A 12267-nucleotide genomic window follows, 5' to 3' on the forward strand; every position below is an offset into this window, starting at 1 on the left:
ACCACCCTTTCGTAGGATGGACCCAGAGTCACATCCACCGAACTTTCCTCGGGTTGCTTTAATTATCTAATTACCTACCACGTTTAGTTTGATAGGAAAAAACAGCTTCTTTAATTAACCAAATTAATCATTGGTTCCTTCACGTAACTTAAGCATTGACATAGAAAAACAATGTCAAGCAAGTTCCTTTTCAACATTTGATCTTTATTTATCAGTCTTTGGAATACATCAAATAAACCTGCCCGAAGGCTATTCCAGCAATCCTCATGGATCGCTATTCCAAGTTCCGCCCGTTGACTAGTATGCGGGCCTCGAGATCCCATCTGGAGCCATGTCAGCCTCTTGTGCAGGATCCGGAGGCAAGGGATTTACGGTGGCCAGAGCCTCCCCTGGCACCCAAGCATCCTCCTACTCCAAGTAGCACCCACGGAGAGATCTCTTGCGGTGGGTTCAGTCCACGTCCCCGACACGGCTAACAACCCCCTTGGATAGGGTCAGGCAGACAGTCGGAGGTAACTGATACTGCCTCTCCCTCTAGGCTTTCAACCTGAAGCATTAGTTGTTTTTCCTGAATTAGTTCCTTGAGCAAAGAAGTACAAACAGTGCTCCTAAGTGTACAAACACGAGCATTCCAGTGGTCGTTTATACGGCCAACTGCTAAAGTGTGATTCCTTCTCCCCGAACACTTCCAGCATTCGATCTTGGATCAATCACAACTTGGCAAGATCCCAAAGGTTTCGTAAGCTGAGTTTGCTTGTTTACCCCTTTTCCTTGGGTTAGGGTTTATACCTTGTTAACCCAAATTGTCACTACTTTAGGTTTCCATATATTATGGTCAATAAATCCTGGACAACCCCGTTGTCCTCACTTGATTGGTCAATTGCTTACTAGGCAATTCACAATTACCTTGGCTTGACAAATTAGTCTTCAAGGAAGAGTGTTGAAGCAAGAGGACTTCTCAATTCTTAGGAAATTTGTCTTGCGATTAGAACTCGCCAAACTTGGTCTAAGGAGTAGCAATACTATTTTGTGATTTAGACACAAGAGCATAAGACGTTACAATTGTTGCATGAGATAGGTGTCAGCACCTAACTTGTGGGATTATTTCTCCCATCACACGGTATTCCTTGGTCAAGAGTACCTTTGGTCAAGATGTAGGGTTTGGGAGTCCTATTGACCCAATCCAAAACCTTGACCCTACTAGGCTAATAGTCGTTTTGGCCCTAGGGTTCCTAAATTCCTTGTGGAGCTCTAGTATTTGGTCAATTGATCCTGAGGGTAGGAACCCTAGATCATTCTTGCACGGCGATTAGATAATCCTAACATTTCGTGGATGTGGGTAGGACCTTTGAGATCGGAAGTCTTGAGTCAGCATCCCAAGTGTGATACTAGGCAGAATTTTATCATAGCTTAACCCTACCTAGCACATTGAGGTGACCAATATATGCTAACTAATCATACCTTTATCATTCTCATGTTAGCTACTCAATTATACAAGAATTAATTAGTTGATCTAACCAACTCACGATTAAAAATGATCTTTCCTCTAAAGATGCAAATGCTTCCTTCTAGAGTTCGCAAGACTTTCCTTAAAAAAATGGAAATAACTGCAAGAAGTATGCGTTGCATTATTCCATGCAAATATGCGATTTCAAGACCATAGACCTTTTCCTTCTATGCAGCTATAAAATCTACAATGATCTTTCTTTCCCTTGCCCTAAACGGTATTGGTTGACATTCAGAACTACTTCTTGTAAATCCCACGTGTATGCATCAAATTCAAGACTTTAGTCTTTTAATGAAAATGCATCCTTTCCCCATTTCAAACTTTGATAAAAGAGATTCTATGCATGGATGCACAACCTAAATTGTAACTAACATTGCATGCGAATTGCATAATATCAAGTTCATAAATCTTTTCCTTTGGGAGATGCACAAATTCGTCTTTTAACTTATGCATCATATGTTTAGAATTTCAACTACCCTTGACCATGGAAGTGCAAGCAATTGCAAATACACGACATGCAACTAACTTGTAGATCAAATGAGTAAATAAATTTCCTAATGCATTTAAACTTCCCTACAAGAATTAAAACATGCTTAATGCCTCTTTTCCATGCGGCCTTAATTTTCGGAACCTGGGCATCAAGAATCGGGGCGTTGTCTACTCGCGTACTTGGTGTGGAAGCTCTCACGTGTGCTCCTCTCGACTTTTTCTTCGGAGCCATTGACGTAGTAGCTTTCGACTCAGCGAGCTTCCCCTTACACGTTTCAAAGTCACTTTGCCCGAGGGTCTCCTCTTCTGCACAGGAAATGGGCCCTTGCAGTCACGGTTTTGAAAAACCCGGGGAAGGCACGGGGGAACAGGGCCTATGGAAGCCTTAATAGAAGCTTCCAAGCTTCTGTCAGGCAGATGACGTGGATGAATGATTGGAGAGGATGAAGATGATGATGAGGAAGATGAAGACGATGATGATGATTGATGATGATGATGATGATGATGATGATGATGATGATGATGAAGGCGGAGGCAGCAACAACCTGTGGCGGCAGTATGGTGGTGACAGCTCTCTGGCGGGTAGCACTATAGCACGATCCTCCTCTCCCTCCTCAAGCTTGGGGAGGGGGGTTCATATATAGTGTGAAGGGGGGGGGGGGGGGGTAGCCACACAAGTGGCAGGCATCATGTTTCCCTCCCCATGCTCCTCCCTACTCCACACATACTCCCTCTCCCCGCCATACAACAGGTGAAGGAGAGGGAGTTAATACATAAAAGAATTTGCAAAAATTATACCTTTTTTTCCTGTGAAGGGGTGTTCCCGTGGTGGGCTACGTTATTGAGCCATGGCTTCCCATACACGACGCGGGGCTGGTGTTTATTGATGCATGCGGAGGGAGCACTTAGCCCAAAGTTTTTTTGTTGCAGGAGATCACTCGAAATTGCTCTTGTGCGGGATGTGCGGGGTCTAGGGTCGTTAATGTTTCGTTGTGGAAATATTACAGGGAGAGCCAATGGGGATCCCCTCCCGAAGAAATTCGGTGGCCTATTCCCTAGGTAAGACTGGTTGTAGGGCTGTGAGTATGGGAGTCATCTCAATAGTCTGCAATGCATGGCATTGTGACCGAACCTACTGCAATTGGTGCAAGGTCAGGACCTAGGGTCCTGACACTCAGCTAGCAGGTGGTTTCCGCCACAATATACACACTAGATGTGTGGGCACATAGGTCTCCTCATCATCTCTTGTAGTCTTGCTAGTTTCCTCTTTATCTCCATTAGCTCTTGGTTCTGGTGAGTACTCTTTCCCTTATCCTGGCTACTTGGCGAGGTTGCCCTTTCTGAGGTTCTAGAGCTAGCCTCATCTCGGTTTGAGCTCCTCTCCTTGAGCTGGTCATCCACTCGAATGGCCTCTTCAAGGCGCTAGTCAGCATGTCTCGCTGCAAGCTTGAGTTTCCTGTAAAAGCCTTGTAGAACTCTTCATTGCATATTCCATTGATAAATATAGTGGACACCACTCTCTCAGCCAGTCATTCGTTTGTCGGAATTCTCTTAAAGAGACTCCGCATGTGGGTAACGTAGTCTGTATGTCCTCCTTGTCTTTTTGCTTTACATTCATCAGCCGCACTATCAGATTGTCCAAGTACCCAGCCTGTGAGAATCTCTTAATAAAGAGATTCTTGAGGTTATTGAAACTATTATGCTCTGCAACATCTAAGCTCGTGTACCAAGTCCTACCCTTATCACCTAGGCATAGGTTGAAGGCTTGCGAGCACTAGGTGAGATCAGTGAGGCTGCTAGCCTCATAGACTTGCTTGAACTGCTCAAATTGCATTAATAGAAGCCCCCCTTTGCCCTGCATGAATATTTGTATGGCTAAAATGTGAAGGAGTTCAATTAGACAAGCCACAAATCTCTACCCTTCATTTTTTCTTTTGCCCGTTCACAAAGTTTCAAGCTGGCATTAAATGAATTAGCACTTGCATTGACAAAAAAAAGAAAGGAGAAAAAAGAAAAAAAGGAAACACTAGAGACAGTTAAGACTTGCACGATTTGTAGTGCATATCATGATGTCGTCTCCTCTTGCATGCTAAATCCTAGTACTCGATTTCACAGTCAGAGAGGGATGAGGAATCAAACTCAGCCCCAAATGATGAATCCCCTCAATGATTGATCTTTGACGAAGGCATAGGCATTGGGCAACAATAGGGGGCTACAATCACAATGGCATAGATCCTCTGAACTGCGGTTCGTAGAGCCAAGGGCAATTTGGCAGAGCAACAGAATTTAGTCCGTACTACCTGACCTTCAAGTTTTGATTTAATCCTCTTTTTGCGAGAAATTGAAAGGTTGCACTAGGTCATTGATTGCGGTTCAATGCAAAAAAAATAATATTTTGATATTTTAAAATTATTAATTAAAACCTTAAGCATTACTCCCGAGTCTGAGCCCTTAGTGAGAGGTTGGAGCCTTGGAGGTCCTATAGGCTATAGCTTATAGGTTAAAGCCCAAGACGTTGAACCCTATCCCTTAGGTCCTCAAACATATACTTTACATATGTATATATATTTAATATATACCTATGGTGACACCTTACTCCATAGGAGTAGACTTCATTTAAAACTTTTACTCTAATTCTTAGGTTTCATTGTGACCCCTTGTTATTAATTTCCAGGTCTCAGTTGATGCCCAAAATGGGCTTTAAATTTAAACACTGGAAACTGCTGTGAAAATAACTTGTTCAAGGTCTTGGCATATTCCAAGAAAAATGTTTTGGGCAAGCAAGGTCTTGGCATATTCCAGGAAAAATATTTTTGGCAAGCATTGATTTCTCTGAGTGTGTTTGAAAAGAGAGGCAATGTGGGCAACATTTCAAGAGTGGGAGTGAGGAGGTGTTTTGATACTTAGGTGACATTTTCAACTTGGTGACACCATGTTTTTCGGCTTTGTGATCACATCACCTTGTTAGGCAAGTGGAAGCACAAAGCATGGGATTCATTATTGGATGAGTCAACGAAGCATCTTGGAAATGAGGCAAGGGGTTGGGCATGTGATTTAAGTGTGGGTTTTGAAGATTGTGGGTGAAATTTTCATCTCCTTGTTTGAAAAGGGTTGCCCATGTTTGGAGGTGTGTGTGTGATTTCAATCAGCTTGGCTTGAAAAGAGACTCTCGTGCAAGACAAATTTGATAGGTGTGATGAGGAGCATGGATTCGAGACAAGGAATGACCTTCAATCAACGGGAATATTGATGGGGTCGTCTCTCCCCCCCTCCACCCCCCCCATCTCTCTCTCTCTTCGTCTGTCTGCCTGTGTGGCTCTGTCTGTTTGCTGTGATGGGTAAAAAGGAGGAGCACGCACGTGGCCGGCGAGAGAGGGAAAAGGGAAAGGTTCTTAGGTTCCTACAGTCAAAGGAGAAGATCACCATCTCCCCATCGGTATATAACTCCCTCTCAGCTCACCCCCAAACCTACCTTCGTTGTTGTCTGTGTGTGTCGTTTTGGCCTGCCATCGACACTAACAGCAACAACAACAACAACAACAAAAGCATCCATCCATACTCGCTTAATCAACAACAATATCTCCATACCTTCTCTACTCAGACAATACCATCGTCGCTATACCCGGTCGCCTCAGACCATAACAGCTTCCTCAGGTTTGCTTCTCTCAGGCTTTTGCATGTGTCTGTGCTGCCTGCATGTCATCCATTGATTGATTTGTTAACGTTGATAATTCTGATGTCTTTCTGATATGTGATTTTCTTAACAGAATTGTTAGCATTTGAAGTTATGTCCTTCCTTTCTGTAATCGATTTACTTATGTGTATGGATTTCATCTAATGACTAATCGAATCGTGTATAGCTCTTAGTTCCTGCATGAAAGTTGCCAATTCAATTCGGTGAACGTTGCTGGTTTTCGTTGTCTTGTTATCGGCACAATTCACATCAGATTTTAGAACAACCAGTGTGAATGTTGTTCAAAAACTGTAGCTGTCAATGCAGTTGGATATTTGAAGATGCAAGATAGCTCCCTGATTTGCGTTCCTTCATGTGCCACACTCTGAGTAGCTTCAATTGCTCTGTTGTAGTACAGAGTTTGTAGGCTTACCCTGCAGTTTTTCTTGTGGCAGTTTGGTTGCTTAGTTTTAAGGTTGGATGACAATCTATAAGAGCCTTAAGAGACAGCTATCTTAACATTTCTCTTATTGCTTGTGGCAGCATCCTTTCTGAAGCCAGCAAGCCAGCATTCTTGGATAGAGGAGCAGAATGGGAGCACAATTGATTGATGAAGTGCCAATCGAAGAGAAGCAGTCCAAACAGGACAAGAACGCAAGACCACGAGCATCTGATGCACTTCCACTTCCAGTATGGCTTACTAATATCGTATTCATCACTCTGTTTTTTGTGGCATCTACATATTTACTGAGAAGATGGGGAGAAAAGAAGATCAGAACTCCCACACCCCTCCATATCTTGAGCTTCGGGGACATAGTAGCACTCATCTCCCTGATGTCTTCCTTCATATATATATTGGGGTTCCTTGGAATAGACTATGTTCAAAATTTCATAAGGACTGCAGATGAAGAATGGGATTTCGGTGAGGAAGCTGAAGCATTAGTACATTTACCACAGCCAATTCCAGTTCAAGTTCCTGTGGTTGCACCTAAGGTACAACTAAAGGGCCAAGATATGGCAGACAACGATGATGAAGACATTGCATATGCAGTATGTTGTGGTTCAGTACCATCTTATTCATTGGAAAGCACTCTGGGTGATTGCCACAGAGCTGCTTACATCCGGAAACGGGCAGTAGAGATGATGACTGGCAGATCCCTTGAAGGCCTTCCTCTTGAGGGTTTCGATTATGCCTCTGTCCTTGGACAGTGCTGTGAGATGGTTATTGGGCATGTACAGATACCTGTTGGTGTGGCAGGGCCTCTTCTGCTTGACGGTGGTGAGTACATGGTCCCCATGGCCACAACTGAAGGCTGCCTTGTGGCCAGCACTAATCGAGGCTTCAAAGCTATCTACCTTTCTGGAGGGGCAGCAAGTGTCCTCCACAAAGATGGAATGAGCAGGGCACCAGTAGTGCGATTTGAGAGTGCACAACGTGCTGCAGCATTGAAATTTTATGTTGAGGATTCTTCCAATTTCGAGACCTTGTCTATGGTTTTTAACAGGTATTGACTGCTTTGATGAAGTTGGTAATAGTCGTGTATGTGTGGAAATTAGTCCTGAGTAGTTTCTGATTGGATTCCTTTCCTTCATCAGATCAAGTAGGTTTGCAAGGCTACAAAAGATTCAATGTGCCTTGGCTGGTCGCAATCTTTATATGCGATTTACTTGCTCAACAGGAGATGCAATGGGAATGAATATGGTGTCCAAAGGTGTACAAAACGTTGTGGAACACCTTGAGCTTCTTTTTCCTGACATGGATGTTGTGAGTTTGTCAGGTATAATTTTTTGTTGCCTGTTGTAAGTGTCAATACATTCTCTTTGTTATAAGGAAATCAAAAACATTTATTGCTGTTGTATGCTTGGAATTTTGGGATGCTACAGGTAATTACTGTGCAGATAAGAAATCCACAGGTGTGAACTGGGTAAACGGGCGTGGCAAATCTGTTGTTTGTGAAGCCATCATAAAGGGCGAAGTTGTTGCTAAGGTGTTGAAGACATCTGTCGCTGCATTAGTGGAGCTCAACACTATAAAGAATCTGACGGGCTCTGCAGTTGCTGGTGCCCTTGGAGGTTTCAATGCACATGCTTCAAACATTGTATCTGCAATCTACATTGCAACAGGCCAAGATCCTGCTCAGAATGTCGAGAGTTCCAGCTGTATAACATTGATGGAGCCAGCTAATGATGGAGAGGATTTATACATTTCCGTCAGCATGCCATCTTTAGAGGTGAGATGATATTCCTTATGATATATACCTTGGGCTTTTCCGTTTGTGGGATACTGATAACTCTTTTGGAAAACATTTGTATTTCAGGTAGGAACAGTAGGTGGTGGAACACAACTACCATCTCAAGCTGCATGTTTGAACCTTTTGGGTGTGAAAGGAGCCAATGCAGGCTTACCTGGAGCAAATGCTCAAAAGCTCGCAAGACTGGTAGCTGCAGGAGTTTTAGCTGGAGAGTTGTCCCTTATGTCAGCCTTAGCTGCAGGGCATCTGGTCAATTCTCACATGAAATACAACCGTGCAACTAAGAATGTTACTGCTGGGGTTCCATGTGAAACAGAGACCAAGAAGTGTGCTTAAGCAGAGTTTCCTTGTTTAATGGCTCAGATGTTCATGGAAGAACAGGTGTTTGTGGTGCAGGTGAGTGGGAATCTTTCAAAACTGTGATAGGTGGGATTTGTACACAGAAGCATGTCATCATACATTTAGAATTCAACCTAACAGTTTCGGACTTGAAAACTGCCATTCTTTTTCTTTCCCCCACTTGTGAGAAGATGCATCACAGCACGTATGCACATCACTTAGTCTGCTCATACACAGTTCAGTTTAATCATACTTAAGATAATGGTGCTTTTTATAGCGGGCTCTTTATTTATCATTAATCCTATGCTTCACATACTTCACTCCACAGTTTTACTTCATAACATTTTGTACTTGCGATGATTCCTCATAATTTACAGCAGATGATTGGAGGAAGGCGATCAAACCATTCTCCCATACAGAGAAGCAGTACTTAAGTTGGCTAATCTCTTGCTGTTGGTTGTTGATCAGGTGAATAAGATGCTTGCCACTATGGTCCTGATGCCTTGCACATCAGTTCGTGATTGGTCGTTTATGAAGCTAGCCTTTCTATACTTCAATTGCAGGGGTGTGCGTGGAGAGGGTGGGTGGCATTGCTGTGCTAGCTCCACTGAATGGCATATTTGTACATAAGTATGGGGATTTTACCATAACATGAGCCACTGAACAGGGAAACTTAGGTTTATGGTGCAATTAAAAAATAATGCTTCCTTTTATGGAAGGGCCATGACTACAAAGATGTAATTTATCAGGGAGGGAAATCCTTCAAATAGCAAATGGAAGGTCTTATCCTTGATAGACTTTGAATGCTGCTGATATGTATTTTCTTACTAAAATAAGCTGTATCATGAATGAGAAATGCAAGCATGATCGAAATCCTAAGAGTGATTACTACTTTTGCTTGAATTGTGAATGGTATGAAGAGGCCACTTGCTCATTACCTCGTTGAGTGGTCATATAATTTAAGTTGCAAGTTCAAATTTCTGAATACACTCATCACAGTGGAGTTATTTTGATGCCTTTAGTGTGGACAGTTGGAAAGTTCAAAATATAGATGTACAGACATGTATCCATAGTTGCATATAACTTGTATGCTTTCATGGATTTTGTACATGTATATAGAACCATACGTAGACATCGATAGATATACATATATGTGCTATTAAAAAATTATCTAATACACACTTGGATTTTACATATACATGCTATTAAAAAATCACCTAATACACACTTTGGATTTTTCTCAATCAATTCAATTTTGAAACTCTAGCCTAACATTCATTATTCCAATCATTTAGAGGCTTGATGTATTATTCTATAAATCTTTCCTCTAGTTATTATCTTTGTCAAATTATTAGATTACCTTCACCAAGCATTTGAACTTGGCATCCTTTCTTATCTTGGCAGGCCCTTGTAATTGCATCTTATAGTGTTCAATATCAAAGGCTTCTACTTGGGAGGCACCACATACCTAGTTAGGTGTAGCTAGGGCTAGGGAGCTACTGGCCCCCACACCTGGCCAACAACCCCATGTTGGCCCTAATCATTTCGGGGGTTGTTGGCCCCAACACACCTAGCTAGGTACGTAGTGCCTTACCAAAGTCGATGATGAACATGACCTCCACTTCACCTAGCTAGGTATGCAATCCCACTCATAAAAGCTCATGATGTATAAATTTGTCCAAAATGTTAAGTACTATAGTTTGGGTAATATTAAGTTTGGAATGATGCCATATGAATGCACCAGTTGGTGCACTACTTTTTAATCCATGTTCTTTATTGTAGTGCATGATCAAAGCATCTACATCCAAGGAGCTTCAAGTACTTTAAAAAGGTCATATTTTGCATAATGAATTAGTCCTAGAGGCAATATTCTCTCTCCTAAATAAGGGGAGAGGATCTACATTTGCTCTCGTTCATAATTTTGCACATTTAGACTTCTTAGGATGAGGACTTTGTTTATCACACAATGGGAGAATTGAAAATGTAGAGTATCGACATTTCAAATCATTATTATGGGAGGGTGTAACCCCTCTCTTACCCGATATGATGCAAACCTAAATGAATGTAAATAAAAGTCATATTGTTTAATATTTTTAGAAAACTCACTAGTAAGTCATGTGCCATCAAAATTAGTAATACACCAAAGGCTTATCAAGAATTGATGGTTTGTCTTGGTTTCCTTTATGATTTCCCTTGTGGTTATAGAAATTAAAATCGATGTATCAATGTATCAATTATTTGATCTCCCAACTTGCTTTGGCTTATCAAGACTTGTTCCAAGCATTTTGAGGATCTTCCAGGGGACTTCTTGAATATTAGCTAGTGCTCCTTAAGGCTCACATAAATCAACATTGGACAATAATAGTTTGCGCTAAATCTGTGTCATTTTTCTAGGTCTGTAATCTTTGAATATGTTAACCCTAGTGCAAAGAAAGCAAAAAGAAAATTAAAAGGACGCAAGACAAAGTAGAAAAAGGTAGTCCAACTCAAGATATATGAGGAAAAAAAGCCAAAAGCGCAAGGAAATTCTTAAAAGTTCAGAGCAAGTGCAAAAGAGGAAAGGCGCATTTTAAATGCAAAGATGCATCGTAAATTTTTGTAAGAGAGCGCCAAATTCCCTCTTGTGCAATTTGAAAATGTAGACGAGCATGGGTAAAGGCACAATGCAAATATGAAGGAAATAGGAAAAGAGGACTTAAAAAGGGATGGGTGCCCAAAGGGAATTAGGGTTTTGTATAAAAGGCGAAAAGTGAGTGAAGAAGCTCATTCTTGTGTGTGGCCAAAACTAGCTCTCTTCTTCTTGTTCTTGCTTGATTGAGATTGTGCTTGAGAGGAGTGTGAGGGCCAGGGATCGTGGTGGAGCTCTTTATCTTCTCCTCTCTTCTTTTTCTCTTCTCTTCTCTTTTGTCTTGCGTGCGGCAATGGAGCATGGAGCTTGGAGATTGAGGATCAAGCTTGCTTGAGCTTGCACATTGGATCATGGAGCTACCAGAGTACTTGTGGGAGGAGACAACTTGGTCGAGCAAGGAGATAAGCTCACTACACTTGTAGGTGTGAGAGCGCATACGGCTATGTGAGAGGTAGCCATTGAACTTGGCTTGAAAGACTTGAAACAATAAGCGGTCCGTGGGTCTTAGCGATTGAGCGAGAAGCTCCCACATTTTGGTTCCGTTTTTTGAGATCAACGGATTCAAGTTTTGAGTGCTTACACACTCCGAATTGAGCATTGAAGTAGGATTTGCTCTGAACTGGTGCTTGAGATAGGTAGGAAGCAATGGAGTTGAAGAGGTATTGGATCTCCTTTGCAAGTAAGCTTTTCTGGTTTTTTGGATTTAAGTAAGTAGATTGGATTAGCGTAAGTGGTTGCTTGTGATTTGGATGCATTTAGATAAGAAAAAAACAAGGAAAATAGTGATACACACAGTAGGGTTTTTGCTATAACAGCAAGCCCAAAACATGGAAGAAATAGGAAAAATAAAGCTTCAAGGCATTAGGATAGCAAAGGTGTTGAGATTGAGAGAGGCAGAGACAGAGTGAGGAGCAAGCACGCTCTCTTCTTCTTCCATTCATTATCACCTAACTACACACATAGAATAAGTGTATACAATAGTACTAAGGTCTGTAGGACCATTCACATTGGGTCAAAGACTATCAACTTATTTAATGTCCCACACTTGTTGATACAACTGGACAAGGCTAATGTCGATCATACATACTAACAGGAGAATAATATGAGCTTGATATTCTAACACTCCCCCTCAAGCTCAAATCATCTGATGAACTCCAAGTAGCTATCTAAAACTACTAAACTTATATTTACCCAAAGACTTGGTAAAGATATCTGCAACCTATTCATCAGTCTTCATATGCATAAGATCTACTCTCCCTGCAAGAACCATCTCTTTGATAAAATGGTAGTGTATCTCTATGTGTTTTGTCTTGGCATGGTATACATGATTCGTTTTGCCAGGAGCACACTACTGAGATTGTCGCATAATAAGGTCACT

At 41.8% G+C, this 12267-nt stretch overlaps 1 protein-coding gene across 1 annotated transcript; it reads left to right on the forward strand.

Moving 5' to 3' along the window:
- Positions 1-5302: 5302 nt before the first annotated feature.
- Positions 5303-9139, forward strand: LOC148016620 (3-hydroxy-3-methylglutaryl coenzyme A reductase-like). The gene is made up of 6 exons (XM_087663710.1): positions 5303-5650; positions 6213-7174; positions 7266-7447; positions 7554-7900; positions 7988-8317; positions 8729-9139. The coding sequence occupies exons 2-5, from the start codon at positions 6261-6263 to the stop codon at positions 8255-8257; spliced, it is 1713 nt and encodes a 570-aa protein (XP_087519836.1). The 5' UTR covers positions 5303-5650; positions 6213-6260; the 3' UTR covers positions 8258-8317; positions 8729-9139.
- Positions 9140-12267: the final 3128 nt, after the last annotated feature.

This window comes from Lygodium microphyllum, chromosome 23 (assembly GCF_053477565.2).
Source record: "Lygodium microphyllum isolate KBCC chromosome 23, Lygodium_microphyllum_v1.1.10, whole genome shotgun sequence".
In the NCBI taxonomy this organism is placed as follows: Eukaryota; Viridiplantae; Streptophyta; class Polypodiopsida; order Schizaeales; family Lygodiaceae; genus Lygodium; species Lygodium microphyllum.